At 32.4% G+C, this 20,204-nt stretch overlaps 1 protein-coding gene across 4 annotated transcripts; it reads right to left on the bottom strand.

The window, feature by feature from the left end:
• Positions 1–12,416: 12,416 nt before the first annotated feature.
• LOC142623872 (proline-rich receptor-like protein kinase PERK3) lies at positions 12,417–18,289 on the bottom strand. Of its 4 annotated transcripts, none has more exons than XM_075797354.1 (8): positions 18,116–18,289; positions 15,000–15,212; positions 14,671–14,897; positions 13,664–13,790; positions 13,513–13,584; positions 13,239–13,422; positions 12,990–13,122; positions 12,417–12,861 (listed from the first exon to the last, which is right to left on the bottom strand). In XM_075797354.1, exons 2-8 carry the CDS (start codon positions 15,151–15,153, stop codon positions 12,613–12,615), a joined length of 1,146 nt encoding a protein of 381 aa, XP_075653469.1. In that variant the 5' UTR covers positions 15,154–15,212; positions 18,116–18,289; the 3' UTR covers positions 12,417–12,612. The 4 variants fall into 4 exon arrangements, with proteins under 4 accessions (XP_075653469.1, XP_075653468.1, XP_075653467.1 ...); XM_075797353.1 differs by lacking the exon at positions 18,116–18,289 and adding an exon at positions 15,362–15,953; XM_075797352.1 differs by lacking the exon at positions 18,116–18,289 and adding an exon at positions 15,384–15,953 and having other exon boundaries at positions 15,000–15,234.
• Between the last annotated feature and the right edge of the window lie 1,915 nt (positions 18,290–20,204).

The raw sequence follows: 20,204 nt of genomic DNA, 5'->3' as shown, positions 1-20,204 counted from the left end.
TCGTTAGTTGGTCAAGATGCTTTTCATGGTTTGAGATAATTGTGCTGATAATACTACAGATTAGTTAAGTGCCTTTTTTTTTTTTTAATGTTTTTGGCATGCACATGCTCATGGATTCTTTCAAGCCCATTTGACAAAATCCATCTCTTGGACCCGTGGGTAAGCTTAAAAATAGGCTTAGGGTCCATTTGGATAGAACTTATTGCTGAAAACTGAAAACACTGTAGCAAAATAATTTTTAAATGTGTGAATAATGTTGGACCCTTTTTTCTGAATAAAGTGCTTGTGGGTCCTATGAATAGTGCTGAACAGTAACTTTGTCTCCAGCACAGTGTAATCACGTGCATAAACAATACCGATTACTATTCATAAGCGTTGAAAAAAAAAAAAGAAAAACGCAAACGTGACAACCAAAACGTGAATCCAAACGGGCACTTACTCTTTGCCATCCATACCACACTCCTATAAATTTCTCTATTAAAAATTATATGGACTTAGGTCATGTGGGAAAAAAATTGCAAGAAACTAATAGACCTCTAGGAAAAAAAAATGGGGATTTACAAATACAAAGTTGCACTACTCATAAAGGTCAAGTTACGCCTGATTCTAGTGCAAACATATGTAGATCTTAAATGGTCAAGGTCGCAATGACCTTTTTTTTGTTTCATTGTCGAGCCATCTATATATTTATTAATTTATAGGGTGTAAGAAGATTATGGAAACTGGTTAATAACATATATTGTTAAGAACGTATAAAAGATAACATGAACATAGGGAATGGAACACAGAACAAGATACAACGAGCCAATGGATATTATTAGATTCAACAGCTTTTTTACATCGGACATAAGAGAAACTGAAAGACATCTTACAAGGGCTTTCTTCCCTCTATATCCGTTCCAAAGATACAAGAGGCCTATTTATAGGTAATAAGTTACAGAAATATTTTACATTAAAAGGATAAAAAGTCTCTACAGCAAATGGTAGGGGCTAGTTCATCCTTGACAAATGCCCGGGAGAGTAGAGGTCCTGAAAATGGATTGACAAATGTCATCTTGAATCAGGGGGCCAAGTTTAGTAGTGATCTTCCTCCATGTATGTTGCTGACAAAGTGATAAATGTCTTCTAAGAGGAGAAGATAAGAACGGCAAGAACTTCCTGCATGGTTGGCAACTGTCATAGTAAAGCAATAGGGGCATGGTCTCAACAAACATCTGCCAAGGATAGTAGGGGCTGGTGAAAGAAAAGTCTTGTGGAATCCGCCAACGGTAATGAAGTCTTCTGACAAATAAGATCACGTGCTCAAAGATATTTTTGAACACTTTTTTTTTTTTAAGTGTTAGAAATGTACAAGACTTTTCTTTCACCAGCCCCTACTATCCTTGACAGATGTTTGTTGAGACCATGTCCCTATTGCTTTACTATGACAGTTGTCAACCATGCAGGAAGTTCTTGCTGTTTTTTTCTTCTCCTCTCAGAAGACATTTATCTCTTTGTCAGCAGCATATATGGAGGAAGATCACTACTGAACTTAGCCCGCTGATTCAAGATGACATTTTTCAATCCATATTCAGGACCCCTACTCTCCTAGACATTTGTCAAGGATGAACCAGCCCCTACCATCTGTTGTAGAGACTTCTTATCCTCTAAATGTAAAATATTTTTGTAACCTATTACCTATAAATAGGCCTCTTGTACCTTTGGAACGGATATAGAGGGAAGGAAGCCCTTGTAAGATGGCTTTCAGTTTCTTTTATGTCTAATGTAAAAAAGTCGTTGAATCTAATAATATCCCTTGACTTGTTGTATCTTGTTTTGTGTTTCATTCCTTATGTTCATGTTAGTAATTACCCTCGAGTGTCTTGAATATGGATGACAATTTCTACTTGACCTATGAGTACCCAGCTTGATAAAGAATAAGGTCGGGTTTGGGTTTTAAAAAAAGAAAAACCCAAAGCAAGTCCGGGTCGAATCCAGGTTTTGATAAAAGCTGGCCCAAACCCAGACCCAACCCGGTTAAATGTTAAATTACTAAAGACCCCTTATATATAGTTATAAACCCTAAACTCTAATCCTCTCATTTCAACTCACACTCATAGCAGCCTCATTCACCTAGCTCTCCTCTCCCACTCTCACTTACTCTCAATCTCAATGCCGGCCCAAACTCTCACCGCTGGACGTCACCCGCCAGCCCAAGCTCTGTCATCGCATGTCTGTTTTGTTCTATTCTCTTCAAAATCTTTTTATTTTATTTTATTGTATTCAGCCTAAGATTTTGTTTCAATTGTTTGTTTCATATGAGAATATTAGCAAGTACTGTTACAACTTGCAAACCCGTGGTCAAGCCCATAGAACAAAATAAACCAATGCCCAGTTGTGTACCTTCTCCAGTAATGTATTTTATGATCTAAATTTGCAATAGATACATAAAACTTCATCTAATACATTTTATACCAAATGTAAGGACTCGTTCGAACCAAAAATTATAGAATGATTTTATGGATAGACTTCACAATGCATGAAATATATATATCATTGATCTACTATTCTTAGTTTCATGGATCTAAATTATAATAGCGAGGGGAGTGCTTCGGTGTTGGCTCAAAAGACCCCTTATGTTGTGAGGGGTCTTTTCAGTATATTGTTGATAGGGGTGTCAATTCGGGTTAGCGTGTCGGGTTCGTGTCGTGTCAAGGTAGGGGTATTCGACTAAATTACTCAACCCTAACCCGACCATTTAATAATCGTGTTATGATCCTTCAACCCTAACCCGACCTGTTAATAAGGTGGGTTGACCTAACCTAACTCATTTGACACACATAATAAACGAGTCGTGTTGGGTTAACACAAATGTAACACAACCCATTTTAACCTGCATAATATTTAATATAACATCCATCTAGAAATAATTTTTTTTACATCCCAAAAGTAGTGCATACACTTCAACTCGTTAACCCACATTCAAAATAATATAATTCAACAAAAATATAACATTCATCTAGAAACAAGTTCTTCACACTCTAAAAAAAGTGCATACACTTCAACCCAAATTCAAAACAACATAGGTTAACAAAAATAATATAGTTCAACAAAAATATAATATTCTTGGAACTTGCCAAATGCTAAGTATTAATATTGAAAGAATTGGAGCAAATAGTAGACTAATCCTGACTATGATTACAATTATCATCCATAGAGAGAGAGAAAGAGAGATAGCAATAACCGGTTTGAGACTTTGAGTTTAAGAATTAGGCATGAGACTATAAGATAGTAGAGTGAGTAGTACGGCTAAAAAAAAAAAAAAAGATATTTATAAGAAGGTTTAGAGATTTAGGGTTTTTAGGGTTTAGAGATCTAAGGTTTGTAAAGTTTCAATTTCCAATTATATCATTTGTAAGTTTTTATAATTACTCACTTTTCTTTTTAGATTTAAAATATATATTGGATATAAAATGTATTTGACAAATCTAAAATAAAATGAATATTTATTTGTTATACGAGTTAAACATGTTGTGTTAAGCGAGTCATTTTGGGTTGACACAAATAAATTGGCGTATCAAATGTATCTATTGCGGATTATGCAAGTTGACCCGCTTATGACACGTTTCTTATCGTGTCACTTTTGGGTCGACATGTTTATGACCCAAACCTATTAAGGCACATCCCTAACCCGCAAAAACCAGTGTTGGGTACATGTCGTGTTCGCGGGTTGGGTCAAACATTGACACCCCTAATTGTTGATGTGATGATGTCCTCCATTACTCTTTTATCTTTCTTCTTCATACATATTTGTTTATGCTATTTTAGGCTTTCAATTCAATTTTTTTTGGTTGGGCTGCGGATTGGGCCCAAATCTGACAGGGCTAAATGGGGCCCACGGGGCCCGACAAGCAGGTCTGGGCGGGTATAAAAAAACCTGTTAATTAAATAGGCTGGGTCCATGTAAAGGGTCTTGGCCCTCAAGGCGGGTCCGGGTATGAAAAAACCTAGCCCAAACCTGGCCTATTACCATTCCTAGTCTTGAAAAGGCTATTCCATCAAAATATATTTCTTCTTCCGAAGTTGTGGAACTATTTTTTACTATTATTTTCTTGCTATCTTTCGATTTGAATATAATCAGAGCTATAATAATTTCCTTTACATTCTACATGCCACCATATACAAAAACTATTTCACCCCAATATTCCCATTCATTCTAAAAAATCAAGTCATTTGTAGGGTTTTAAACAAGTCGAACATAACTAGGTATTAAATAAGAATATAACATTAAATTTACACAAATGACATTTTTTATCCTCTTTTTTTTTTTTTTTTTTCTAATCCAAACAAAAAGTTATATTTAATTTAAAATTTCTACCACCTCTACCAAATATATATGAGGAAATTTTTTTTTTTTTTATAATATTCAACTTTTCATTTTGTTGACAACTTTATTTTTTAATTTTAATTTTTTATCTTCTCACTATTTCATCATTTCACCAAAGAGGAGCGTCAGATTGTCAACTATGTTGCGACACAATGAACGAAGGGAACTGCTTGTATCAAGCCATCAAGGTTTGAGAAAGATGGAATTGAACTTGGGTAATTCGATAGGCAAATACTTCAACCCATTCTTTAGCTACTTGGGTCCCTTTTTGATATTGTCCTAGTGTCATTCCCATCTCCATTATTCTTGCCCATGTTTTACGGTAAGGGGAAAAAAATTGGCCTTGGGTTTTCTTGAATTTCTTCCTAACATATTTTCATTATTCTTTCATTGGGGTGAAATAGGAATAATAGAAAATAAGAGAGAGAAAAGTAGAAAAAAAAACTGATTTTATTGGTATTTGGTTGGAGAGAAGGGGATGATAGAAAATTGGTGGGGTTCAAGTATTTTCTCCATTGGTCCACCAAAATTCTATCTTCCTAATTTGGAAAGAAAATAGAGGGGAGAGGAATAGTTGCAGTCAATAACTGAACTATTCCCTCCTCTTACATGAATTTGCTACTTGCTTATTCCGTTTTTTTTTTTCTCAAGAGGGACCTACGTGTTGCTTTTTGACCTTTTTTTTTATTTTTTTTAATAGCTTTCCTAGGTATGATACATGTTTTATTCTTCTTATTTTCTTTTCTTTATTTTTCTATTTTTTGGGTTTAACTATATGTGAATTTTTTCAAAACTTTTTTTTTTGGCATGATTTTTATTTTTTTAATAAATTTGGGTGATTGTCTTTTCTTTTTATAACACTTTTTCATTTTTTTTGTTTTAATTGGACATCATTTTTTTCATCTTTTCACTTTTCCACCCCTAACCAAACACAAATGAGAGAAACTAAAATTTCCTCTATCTGTACACTTTTCTATCTCTTTCTCATTTTTTATCTTCCCACTTTTTCACTCCAACTAAACCAACCCTAGGAAAAGAAAGAAGATTAGAGAAAGAAGGATTCCTATTTCTAAAACCTTAGATTTGTTACCTTGTTACAAAGTCGAGAAGAATGTATTGATTATTTGGAAAGTACAAAACACTTATAACAAAGAATTGGAATTGGACCCAAATGAGTCTAATATTCCAAGTTTCCAACAATAACGAAAACCACTATATGCTGGAAAATTTTCATAAACTCCTCTTTATTTTTGGGCAACATAATCGAAACCTTTCAAAAATGAAATCATACCTATTGAATATGAAAGTTGACAATATTGAAACACAGTGATGGATAATGGTCATCTATCTACGTCTGTCTAATTTTCCTCACACGTCAAATAATTTTCTTCCACAAGAGAGACAAAAACCTCATACGCCCATGAATGAAATCATTGCACACTCCACACCATCGATGGAAAATAGAGCAAATTGTGGAACTAATGACCAAATCAGAGTTCTGTATGAGAGAAAACCCCTAAAACACTTGTTATACATTTGATTTGATATTATGAGTATGTGAGTTATGAATAAAGCATAGAGAAGTTTTTGGGCCTTTTGGCTGATATCACACTAGTGCAACTTCGATCGAGTATTCTCTGCTTAATTTCCAATTTTCCATAGCTATGATTGTAAGCAAAAAGGTTAAACAGCCTTAATTTTTAAACTATTTTGTCAAACAACCTTTTTTTCAAACTATGTAGTAAAATACTACTATTTTGGAACTTGACATTTCTGATGTCGAGTTCCAAGCAGAACTCAAGTCTTATGCACATTTTGCCACTTAATTTTTTTTTTAATTGCGTAGAAATGTTGAGTTCCACTTAAAAATATGCATAAAACTTATCATTGTTTAAAATAGTGGTATTTTGTTAAGGACAAAACTTAGGTATAGTATTTTAAGTACTGTTCTTTAGGTTCATTTTTTAAGATTTGATTATGTGGCTACTTAATTAAAAAATATACTTCTGTCTCATGAGAAAAAACCCACATGATAAAATTTTAAAATAAAAATCTAAAGAATAATACCTAAGTACTGTTCCTAAATCTTGCCATTTTACTAAATAATTTGAAGAAAGGGTTGTTTAGCTACATAGTTTAAAAATTAAGGCTATTTAGCCATTTTCCCTGATTGTACAAGTGGCTAGCATTTATTTATCCAGCGAGGTAGGTAGTTTTTTTGGAAGTTTGGATTTACAATACCATTATTTTGGACCCCACCCCAACCAAAAAAAAAAAAATTTAGCTCATAAACCTTGTTTGATTGAATAGAACTTGCATTTCATGCCAAAAAAAAGAAAAGAAAAAGAAAGTGATTTGAATTTAATTCTTTGGTTTAATTATACTATATTTAATTGGCAGTTTTTTTTTTTCAAAACCTTCATTATTTTTATTTAAAATGTTTCATTTTAATTCATACATATTTCAAAAAGATCCTTATAGTTAGTGCTAGTCATGTGATGGATTAAAAATAGTAACATGACATATAGAGTTCATACCGTGTTATTAAACTAATTTCCATTTCAATAAATTTATTTAATTTAATTTATTATGTCAGGATTTTCAATTTATTAAACTGGCTTGTAACCCCATGCATATGCATTAATACACCTAAAGATATACAATAAGATATATAGTATAATTCATGTATATAATTTAAATACTATTCATAGTCATTTTTATATTTTGTTAACTCTTTATAAAATTTTGTAATGATATTATTAGGTATAAAATGTAAATTGTCCATGTTTATTTATTTATTATTGTGAAGCATTTTTTTTTACGATTCATTTATTCTAGACTCTTTGATTTTTATACTTAATAACTCATTTGGATGAATATTTATAACGTGATCTCACATTTGATTCTAAAATTAAAAAATGAAACTCTTTAAGAATAGATAATTTAGGACACATGGCGTAAAATTGGAACTCTAATTTGGAATTTTAATTTGAGTTTCTTTTAGTTTTACCTATTATTATATAATAGTGTGTAACCCCGTGCATATGTACGGATACATTTAAAAATAATCACAATTACATGTATATAATTTAGAATCTAATTAGATCTAGACTCTTCTATTTTTGCATTCAATAATTTACTTGCCACAAAAATTAAAAAATTAGATGGAACACATGCACAAAATTGAACTCCAATTAAAATTCAATTTAGAATCTAATTGAATTTAAACTCTTTAATTTTTGCACCTAATAATTCACTTGAAACACAAATTTAAAAATTAGATGAGGCACGTGGCGCAAAATTAGACTCTAGTTTAGAATTTAATTGGATTTTCTCTTAGCTTTGGCTATATATATATGACTTATAAACTTGAATTATTTTTAGTTATACAAAAAAATGGCTCATAAATATAAAATCATTCAAAATTTTTTTTTTTTTATGGTTTACTTATATTGGATTTCTATTTTTTACATTAAATTAACTCCTTTGACATAAAAATTAAAAAAACTTAGTTTAGATGGGACACAAGTCACAAAATTAAACTCTAATTGAAATCTCATTTTTATATTGAATTAACTCACTTGGCACAAAAATTTAAAAACTTAGATTAGATGGGACACATAACGTAAAATTAGACTCTAATTTAATTCCAATTTGAAATCAAATTGGATTTTCTCTCAGCTATACTTATTATTATATATATATATATATAGACTAACTTGTAACTCTATGCATATGCATAGATACACTTAAAAATATACAATAAGATGCATAATATAATTCATATATATATATATATAATTTAAATACTATTGATATTCATTTTTATATTTTGTTAACTCTTTAAAAAATTTTGTAAGGATATTATTAGGTATAAAATGTAAATTTTTCATGTTTATTTATTCATTTATTATTATGAAGCACTTTTTTTATGGTTAATTTATTTTAGACTCTTTGATTTTTGCACTTAATAATTTATTTGGATGAATATTTATGATGTGGTCCCACATTTGATTCTAACATTAAGAAATAAAACTCTTTAAAAATAAATAATTTAGAGAACATGCAAATTTGGAACTCTAATTTGAAATTATAATTTGAGTTTCTCTCAACTTCACCTATTATATATATATATATATATATATATATATATATATGAGAATATATACTCTTTTTTTATAGGAAGAATATAGACTTTTTAAAAATATTATAAGGTGCAAATTTAAAATAAAGGTCAAAGAATTATATATTTAAGAGCATTAGTAGTAGTGATTAAATATTTAATTTTTTAGCACCTTAAAAATTTCTTTATCTATTTGATTACTTCACTTTATAATAAACTTAACATCAAAAGGTCCTTCTCAAAAAAAAAAAAAAAAACCTTAATATCAAAAGTTTTATTTTTTTATCACTTCATTTAAAATAATATAAATAACTCACTAAAATCATAAAAAAAAGCGAGAGAATTTGGATATTTTAATTGAAGGAAGAATGAGAATGTTAATAAAATATTGTATATATTTTTTAACAACCTACGATAGTAGCTAAGTTGCAAAAAAATTTAATTTTAACTTTCTAATTACGCATGATTTTGATTATTTGATGGTAAAATAGCTGTTTTGCTAATATACAATGATGACTGCTCTAACTTTTTTTTTTTTTAACACTGTATAGGCATTTTTTCCATTAATTTTTTTATTATAGGAAATTAAAAATAAAATAATAATTGGGAAGGATAAAGTTTATAAATGGGAAACCACGATACGTGGTGCCAGCACAGAAACAAAACGTAGGAAACAAACCGACAGGTCGTACAAGTGAAATCTTCGGTGGGATTTTCTTTCCTCAGTACTATGTTTTGTCTTTTGAGATCTTCCGTTATAATAAGGTGCCCATGTGCAAATGTGCGACACTGCTGTACTAGGCTTTGCATCTCTTTCACGCACTGTAAATGTTTCTTCAGGTATAACACTCAAAACCTTAACAAGCTGCACTTAAGTTGAACTCCTTTTTATGTCTTTTTTTTGTTCCTGACATGGTGAATTTAATAGGTGATAGCTTCATTCCTGTTATTTATTTATTTATTTTAAGAAGATGCTTTCACTGTTTAGCTCAGCAAGTATAAATGTAAAAGCAAATGAGCTAAAATTACGGCAGAAAAAACTAAAAAGTAGTTGAAATAATGAATTCATAAATATAAGAAGTTGCTGAAATACTCACATGGTGAATTTAATAGTTGATAGCTTCATTCTTGTTATTTATTTATTTATTTTAAGAAGATGCTTTCACTGTTTAGCCCAGCACGTGTAAATGTAAAAGCAAATGAGCTGAAATTACGGCAGAAAAAACTAAGAAGTAGTTGAAATAGTGAATTCATGAATAATTGAATAGTACTAAAAAGTACACGTTTAGAAACAACTTATTTAGTTGAAACTGAAAATTTTTTGCTGAAAGTACTGTAGATAAAACTAAAAAACAACTGAAATAATCCAGTAAGACTAATGAATAGCACTAAAAAGTGCAATGAGACTAAAAAATAGGAGCAAATATAAGCTAAATAATAAAAAAACTGGCTTTTTAAGCCAATACCAAATGTAACTTTAATATTCTTTCTTGTTATGAATTAGAAAGCATATGCATAACTATCTGTTGATCTCTGTTGCACTACTATTTTTCTCTCTTGTTAACATCTCTATGGTCTTTGTGGAAATGGATTGTTTAGAAATTATAAAGAAAAGAAAAAACTAGTAACACAAGCTATTACGCAATTCTTTGCCACAACTGTGCTGCGGCAAATAATGAGTTGTGAAGAAAAAATGCTGAATTAATGTGTTAGTGATAGGCAAATCATTCACAATTTACAACATCAGAGTCGTGGCAAAAAGTTATGGGGTAGTTTGTGATCCCAAAGCTGCTCAATTATAAATTACCATTGTTTGAAATGATTTTTGAAGAAAACATATTTTTGTAGGGTAATCTAAAATCTTAGTGGACCTTTAACCCGTATCATTTTGGATCTTAGTTGGAAAAAGAGGGACCCCTAGGGAATCTTGTGGTTAAAAGCAGCTGGGTAGCACGTCTTATATTTGGTCCCATATGATATCATTTTGGAACAGTCATAATTTAATTCTGTCATATGACATGAGTTCACTTACTAAGATACACATAGAGAAGTACTATTGATTTTGTGGCAAAGGCATTAAAGTTGGCAGAAATATCACAGTTAGTTGTTGGAGACATTGAAATGAGGAAGGGAAAGACTGGAAATTTAGCATAATTGGTGGACCATTGGGTGCATGTGAAACTTATCAATCAAAATGGGGGAATAAAAATTTTCTGTCCCAATGTGGGTTTTTCACTCTATGCTCCATCAATCGCAACCTATCACATGTCTCATTTTTTCCCTTATAAAGTAACCAAAGTATAAAAGGGGGTAAAAAAAACGATACACATGACTTGTTGTAGTTGGTGAAGTATAAAATAGAAGTCTCAGTGGAACAGATGATTTTTATTTTTTGTTTTGGGGGGGGGGGGGAGTAAAAGTCTAGCATTGACGATGGTTGATACAATGATGTTCACTTCATATCATGATGATTACCCACAATTGGGTTTCTCATAATTAAGCATGAGACATGGTGGCTGCAGTACAATGTTTAGAAACCAAGTCATTAATTTCTACACTCCTCCCCTTTTTCTTTTTAAACAATGATTTGCTGCAACCCTTTCGAGAATAATTTTGTCTTATCACAATGACCCCCTTCTTAGTTTTTCTTAAAACGTACATTTCTTGTAAGCTTTTCTGCACAAGTGGTATCTGATAATTAAGTAGCCCATCAAGTTCATAATTGTCACACGTTGTGTCATTCCAACACCATCATCAATAGTAGATTTGCATACATGTTTCCTGAGCTTGTCCCAGAATGCTGGGGTTAAGACGTTTGTCACAATCACCTTCTTTACAGTTTCTGTTTCTATTCATGTACTTCAATGTCATTATTTTCGGGATAATGAGAGAGGAATGGCTATGTATAGTATGCATCATCTATTGTATTCTCAAACTCTGTAATGTTGTAGGTAGTTTGGCTTACCTTTGACACTGAAGGAAATTACCATCCTTTTTGGGGTCATCCTATGTTTTCGCACAATGAGCTTGAGGTGGGGATGTCCTGAGTTATAGGGTATGAGATAATTTTAATTATGTAAAAAATTATGGCGAATTACCCATCTACAATAAGCATGTGCTCTGTTGAATCCGATAAAGAGTCGCACTCATGTAATTTGTGATTCAACTGAAATAGGACATATATACATATGGTACTTTTAGATACCACAAAAAACTGCAATTTTATTATTTTAAATAGTGAAGCTGGCTTTCAATCTTTTTTTCCTGTGTGTGCTTGTATGTTAATTAGTTTCTTTCTTAATTGACTGCACATTGTTGTCTTTTAGTCTATGTATCGTATCTCTGTTGGCTTGTTGCTTTTTTCTGGAGGCAGCTAGAGCACTTATCCGAGACTGTACTAGATGTATAGCTGCCAGGACCTTATGGAACCATAGAACACACATGCTTTTCAAGAAATTCTTAAGGCAAGGTCATGATTGACACATCACAGACCAATTAAGACTTAGCAAAGAATGTTAAGCTAGAAACTGGAAGATATCTCATGAATACTTTTGAATTTGATACACATATGGAGTAAATATGGTTTTTCCTTCCTTTCCTGAGTTTCTGGATATGACAGTTTTCTGTAGATTATGCAAGCTTTTCTCATTGCTATATGTGATATTTAGGCATTTTGGGTGTCTTGGATTGTCTGCTTGATCTCTTTTGGGTCCTAAAATGGTGAAACAATCTTCTTATATAATTCTTTTTGTATTGATAATCAATGATGATCTTTCAATAGAAAAGGTGCTCTTGTGAATTGGTGACATTTTTGCCTCTTTAATATATGCTTCATTTTTTTATAGAGAAATTGCACAGAAATGCAATGCGTATTATATCATTGGTAAAGCAGGTCTGAGAATTATAACATAATCAAAGATAACCTTCTAAATGAAAGACTAATATTTTGCATTCAATTAACTTCATAAATCATACTTACACTTATCATTTTAATTGCAGCAGTTTAAACTAACTTTGTGCCTCCCAGAATAATTTATAAACAGCTTGTTGTTTGTTTGTGGTATTATTAGCTTAAGCTTAGCTCAAACATAAGAAACACCAACAAACTTTTTTCCTCTCATCATTATGATGTAAATAGATCACTCCCTAAAGTAATTGTTGAAGTACCCTCACCCATGACTGTGGTCATTGCCATTTCTTTCTCTTGTATCCTTTCCAGCTCGTGCACAATCATTTCCATTTTTGGTCTCCTTTTTCCTGGAAAACTCATGCAATTTAGTGTCAGCCTGATCAAATCTCTCATTCCCTCAGTGGTGAAGCCTCCAGCTAGTCGACGGTCCACAAAATCATTTAAACTCAATCGTGATTCCACCTTCACAAGTTAAAATGAAAATAAAAAATGCAATAAAATCCATGTACTAATGGTTCAAATCTAACTCAAATCGTAACTTTTTGGATAGTTCTAACAGGATGAACTTTCAAGAGAGTAATGTTACATACCCATTGGAAAAAACTTTCATTAGATCCCAAGGAGTCAACATGCAAAGCCTCTTGTCCAGTCACAAGCTCCAAAAGAAATACCCCAAAGCTGTACACGTCACTCATTTCAGAGATGGTCCTTGATACTCCTACCCTAAATATTGGCACACGTGATGAATACTATACTATATACATTAATTCAACTCCATTTCATCAAAAAATAAATAAATCAACACCAAAATGAAATGCAATCAAAAGAAATTGATTTACTCTGGATCTCGGAAAACATTGGCACTGGACATGTGAGATGGACCTGCTTCTTCAATCATTTCAAGTAGTTTTGACACCCCTGCATCTGAAACCTTAGCAATGTAGTTCGAATCAACCAAGACATTTGCTGTTTTGAAGTTATTGTGCACCAAGGGAGGTCTTAGGCCATGTAAGTGGCACAAACCTGCATTAGTTAAAAAACCAGTTCTTAATTCAACTATCTGTCAATTCTGATTAGGTCTGGAACACCTTCATTAAATACCATTAGAACTACCTTTAGCAGCCCCTAAAGCTATGGATATCCTTTGCTTGAACTCTATTTTAGTTGATGAATCTATTCCAGTATCTGCCAGATGATCAATATAATATAAGATATGTATCCCATGCATGATCATTCCAAATCAGTTACACTAAATAAGTCATACCATATAAGTGATTGCACATGCTTCCATTTGTTACATATTCAAAAACTAGCATTTGAGATCCACTTTCCAGGCAGTAACCAAGAAGAGTAACTAAATTGCGATGCCGAATCTCTGACAAATAACTGACCTGCTTGCCACATAAACTGTTACTTTATATTCAAATTTGATAGAGATGTTATTCAATGCCATTTTGACATATACAAGACAAGCTATAATTGTCCTAATCATCTTCATTATAGTCATACAATATTCCTTTTTGTTAAAGTGAGCAAAGAAAAGTCTTGAAAGTTCATCCGCTTGACAAAATATCTACATGTAAGTATGTAACAGATTGTACATTCAGTTAATATTGTTGGTTTAACGGGTTCTTGTTAAATTACTGATTTTCCGAAAAGCTTAAATTATTAGGAGATGGTGAATTTAGGTCTTGTTTGGTATAATAGTTTAACAACATGTTTTTCAGTTTTTAAACAACATTACACATATTTTCATACACTTTTTCACTCACACGTATTTTAAAAAAATACAAATAACATTACTAGAACAACATTACCAAACGACCCCTTAATCATTTAACCACAATTATTCTAACACTCGTCATATGTGGGCTCAAACTCCCTTATAATAGGTGAGACCCAGTGTGTGAGATTTTAAATGGAAGATAAAGTGGAGGAGATATGGATCAAACTTAGAATCCCCTGCTTTGATTAAATTATCGATTGTTTCACTGTCTTTGCTCTTCCTCCTATTTAAAATGTTAAAAATTCTCATGTTGGGCCCACACTTATTAAGAGGAAGTTTAGGTCCATATGTGAGGGGAGTGTTAGAATTATGGTTAAGCTATTAAATTCACTATTTCTTAATAGTTTAAACTTTTGGAACAATCGGTACTTTAATAGTTCTAAAGTGGATTTTGGAACAAAGGGGGCTGGGGAGACAGAAGAACTTATACATTATACTGCAGAATGCAACACGGACATCAATGAAAGATTGGAACTTAGTAATACCTCTGCAACAAAATCTTGTTGAGGAGAACCTGGACGCCTTTTGATAGCTACAAGAGTCCCATCACGGAGCAAACCTTTATAAACAGGACCAAAACTTCCAAAACCGATGAGATTGCTCTCACTGAATTGCTTGGTGGCTAGCTCTAATTCCATCATTGTGAACTTGCCTCCGTGTGGTCCAGATGGAGCTGCTGCTGAACTTGATCCCCCTTCCCTATTCCACTCCACTGTGATTTGAGAGGGCATCAGTGGATGCAACCAACACAATACAATGTGCCATGAAAATAGCTATTTGAAACTCACCATTGTTAGTGCCTATGAAATCTTACCTAGTGCAGATGGATCCGAAGAACCTGTTTCTGAATTCTTGTTTGAAAGGTTTTTACAGTGTGTCTTGCAGAACCATACAAGCACAATGACTATTGCCGAAAATGCAAGCATCCCTACAGCACCTCCAACTATAGCTGCATTTGACTTTGACATGTCGAAAGGCCTTTGTGTCTCTCACAAAAAAACTTGAACATTGAAACTGTGATGCAGGGCTGTAATCAATATGTGAACAAGCTGAAATTTATTAATTATTATACTCGTCCAACAAAAAAAGAAAGAAGGAAAGAAAGACCAAAGCTTGATTTGAAACCCATATATGTGGCAACTCTATAGAAAGAATCTAAGATTAGAGCTTTGATACCAGTAATGGAAATTCCAGATACCTTCCTCTTGTTTACAATGGCATTTGAGCACTTTCAGGTGTCTTTTAGTACCGACAAATGCTCATATATGCTAACTGGCCGATCTTAAGTGTCGACCTGGGAAATAGTTAATTGGTAAGGATCAATGCTGCTAAAATATAAGGTAGGGATCAGAAGACAACTCATTTGCTGCTCATAGTACCCCACTTCGCTGTCCATTATTCAGCATCTCATAAAAAATGACACTTGAGAAACCCATGCTGTCCTTGCAAAACAGGCCCTTCCTTCTATTTGCTTTTGGGGGGATGGATTTGAGTGGTTTTTGGAACTAGTAGAAAACATCAAAATAGAAGTTATTATCCTATCCTTCGCTTCTGATACACTTCATGCTGGTTTATTTATGGCATTGCTTCCTGATAGAAAAACTTCTTAATGATTCACTTTCAAAATTTCGTACATACAGAGAGCATTTGATGCACAGCAAGAACTTCTGTCCCTCTGCTTACATTAATGTATCTCTCTCTAAGACATTCAAAGAGATTCTTAAGCTGTCCAGCATTTCTACGCTAAAAAAAGACCGTACCAGTACACAAAACTCACTTTCTACTTGAAAAGTTAATTGGTAGCTAGACTTACCTACTAATGTTTATTTTTTTATTATTATTATTTTAAGTTGATTCCTAGACTCGAATCAATGCCCATGTGGTATCTCTACACTGAAAAAAAAAAAAAAAACCAATGCCCATGTGAGCTGTTGTCACCAACTGTAATTTTTATTTTGTTTTTACTATGTGAGTGTGGACAGGGATAAAGGCGACTTTGATTGGACAGGCACTGGAAGACATAATTATTGATGGGGATCAAAAGAAAAGGTTGTTATCAGCCTATCAATTTCAAGTCTCTTCCCTGTATTCACTCTATCTTCCTTTTTGCCTCTTTTTTGTCATCTGATCTGGAAAGAAGGGAAGAGGCTCATATTATATAGTATAGAGAGATGGGACTCTGCGTCAGATGGGGTCATTGACAGCTGAGCTGAGCCAACAACACATTAACACAAGTTCAACTGGTGCTTAGTTTCCATGGCTACATGTTCTTGGTTTTTATTGCTTATAAACGAATGTAATCTCTTTTGGTAGAATGGGAATCTGATATTTTCTCTCTTTTTTTCCTGGTTTTGTATATATTTGCATTTTATGAAACTAGTTGAGCTGTGAAAAAAGAGGTGGGGATGGTTTTTGAGCTGTAAAAGGCACTCTTTCTCTGTCTTTCTCATTTATTTTATTTTGTTTGTTTACTTGAGTTTGTTGTACATGTTTTGGTTTGGACTTTAAAGAAGAAGAGGATTGGTGGAAAATGAGATTCTCATTTCTCAAGTGGGAAGGAGATAGAGATAGAGAGAGAGATTCTGTAGGGAAAGGTAGATTTCTCAAACAGGATTGTTGTTTGGATCTGTTGTCTGAGACTGTGGCAACAAGTGGGATTGCTTGTGCTTGGCATGACTAAACAGAGAGATTGCTTTCTGAACTCCATTGTTCTCTTTCATGGTATGAGCTTTTTGGTTTTCTTCACTGGAGGAACTTACTGTGCAACAGCTACAAAAACTAACAAATTTATGGTTTCCCACACCTCAAGTATTGCTACTTGCTAGGTACATTGGTTTATATGAAGAGTTAAAAAGTTAAAACGTCTCAATCAGAACAGTGGCATCCATCTAGTATATATGTATGTATGTATGCATGGCATAATAATTAGATTCTGTGTATGGGGGGACCATTAAAGTGTTTTTTTTTTTTTTTTTTTGGGACAGAGTTAAGTTGGGGTAGATTTCCAACTTACTTTTGACCTTTGTATTCAGACCAAAACCATGTTCTTCAGCATAAGATTTTTGGACTTCATTCTTAGTCTTCTTACTCCTAAATAGTTTCCTGTTACATCAGCCTAGCGTGAGGCTACATTAGCTTACGATAATTGCTATGTAAAAGTCTTGATAACGAAATTGTGTTGAAAATCTGCATGATGAATCCCGCTTCTTATGGCATATATAAAACCAGCTATTGAAATTATTTGCTTCCAAAATTTGTCAACAAGTCATTGTAAATAACTTTCCTTCACATGAATTATAAGTCCTTTTCGGACCATAGAAAAAGAAGAACAAGAAAAATGTGCCGTTTCATGGGGTTTAACAAAAGAAAATGTCAAAAAGGGTTTGTACACGCCAATACACTATGAAGGTATCCAAAGTAATGATATATGCATATTTCCGCTCACAGCTTGTGGGTTTCACTCCGCACTCTTGGGGGTTTACATGTTGTGAGAGGGATGATACATGAGATAGAATATTGCATCAAGACAGGAAGAAGAATTTTGTTTTTCTGCAATCCTGCCGCAAATCTCTAGGCTACACAACTCTATTATTGTTGTTTTTTTTTGACAGATATTATTGTTGTTATTTCTCCTTCTTTTTCTATTTTTTTTTGAGGAACCCTTCTTTTTCTATTAGAATGCTAGAATATGACAATATGGAATATCTTTTAGCATTCCACTACACTACAGGCACTATTCACTGGTCTTGTAAATTATCAATCCAATGATCCAATCCAATCATAATCCGCTACAAATATATATACAAGTAGGCTATTAACTTTCCAGTTTGAAACCTTAAATCTTTCCCTTTCCTTCAATAAATTTTTGTTTGTCTTCCACAAAAAAAAGAAAAAAAAAAAGAAAAAGAAAAAAAAAAGAGTAGCACTTACCTTTATATATACTGTGTTATTACTGAAGAGTCCCACTGCTTAGTGACAGAATCAGAAAAGTTTTTACTGCTTTCCCTTCTCCCCAGAACTCTCAGACTGATCTGCAACATTCTTCATTTTTTCCTTCCTCTTTGTATATATTCTTTCTTTTGGTCTGTACAGCATTCCAGCTTATGTAGCACACTTGTGAGTATATAATGACAATTAAACCTGCAATAACATCTTAAATACCATATGCTGGCCTGTACTTAATTGCACATTAGTATAATCCAGATTGGCTCTTGGTTTGATGTGCATCTTTATCTTTATCTAGTACATATATTTGATTGCTACTTCCTATATTTCTATCACATCATTACTAGGCTTTAACTGCTATTCATACAGTATCAATAAGAAGGGGAAAAAAATCAAAAAAGGAAAGAAAGAAAGATAACCATGTATTAGAAAAGACTTTTTGATTACCTAGTATGTGGGTCTTGGGAGAGGTTTTCTAGTTATTTGAGCAGACATTCCATTTGGAGGGGCCAGATGCACACATTGTGTAACAAAGAAATAAAGGTTGTCAAGTGTGAACAACAACATGGCCATCTTGAAAAAGTCTCTTTAATGACCTTTTGATAATAATGTACGATTAGACCTTACTCTAACATTTAGCAGCATTTAATTACTCAAAAAAAAGAAGAAGAAGAAGAAAGAGTAGCATTTAATTTGCCCATCTCATTTTCTTTTTATCAAGTTTAAAGAGTAAAAGGAAAATGCTAAAGGGCTTATGTAAGATTAAAGATACTTTATTTTTCTTATACAAAAAAGGGTAAACTACATATTTAGTCCTTAGCCTTTACACTATATTTCAATTTGGTCCTTAACCTTTCAATTGTGTTAAATTGGTCCTTAACCTTTTAATGTTGTGTCAATTTAGTCTTTGCCATTATATATTAGATGAAAATTGTTTATATAGCAAATAGCCAAAATAAAATTTTAGTTTATTATCATATCAACAGAAGCTAATTTTTTATTTTGGCCATTAGACATGTCATTAATTTTCATCCAAAAGATAACTGTAAGGATTAAATTGACACGGTAAAGAAAGGTTAGGGACCAAATTGACACAATTAAAATGTTAGGGATCAAATTGAAATATGGTGTATAGGATAGAGACCAAATACGTAGTTTACCCTAAAAAAAAATAAAGATACTTTATTTTGATCTCAAACTAGGAGAGTAGCTGGATTATAGTTGTGCTGTGTTTATATAAATCTATTTTCCAACATAATTTGATCTTACAAATCCCCGCACCCCCAACTATTGAATTATATATATAAAAACTTAACCCGATCTTTTATTGGTTTGAGATGGTAGGGATCCATTTGAAGATTGGATTGGGTCATTGTGTTGGAGCTATTTGTCGGTCTTACTTGAAATAAATGATTTGTGTTCAAATATTTAGGTTCATCATTTGACAAATGATTACAATTTATACAATTGGCTTTGATATTTCAATATCATCAAAATTAAATCTCAAAATCTAAAATATTTTAAACTAACATATTTAAACCGAATGGTAAAATCTAAAATAAATCGAAATAACAAATTTAATAATAGATATATTTTTAAATTATTAATATCATGAGTTGGATTAGTTATTTGGGTTGAAAGTGGATAAGGGAAACTTATTAGGTACATGATGTGGAGCTTCATCTCCTCAGATTGAATTTAATAGTGGAATAAACCATGAAAGCAAGAAAAAAGGGCCCCACATCACCATACTTCAGAATATTAATAATTTCATGTGGTTTCTCAAAAAAGAAATTTCATGTGAATATGTTTGGTTCGACAAAAAATATTTTCTGAGCGTAAAATATTTTTATCTAGAAAAAGAAATTATTTTCAAGTATTTGATTGCATTCTTGAAGATACTTTGGAAAATATCTTTCTAGTACTTGATTGTGTTCCTAAAAATGCTATGAAAACATATTTTCTACTACATTTTCACATTTCTTATCTCCTAAGCATGTATATAATTAAAAAGAATGAAAATTTTAGATAAAAAAATTCATGATCTAGAATTGGTGGTGCGATAGTCGGCAGC

Source organism: Castanea sativa, chromosome 2 (genome assembly GCF_040712315.1).
Source record: "Castanea sativa cultivar Marrone di Chiusa Pesio chromosome 2, ASM4071231v1".
NCBI classification, from domain to species: domain Eukaryota; kingdom Viridiplantae; phylum Streptophyta; class Magnoliopsida; order Fagales; family Fagaceae; genus Castanea; species Castanea sativa.
The sequence above is the reverse complement of the archived record's forward strand: the minus strand, read 5'-3'. Positions and strand labels throughout refer to the sequence as shown.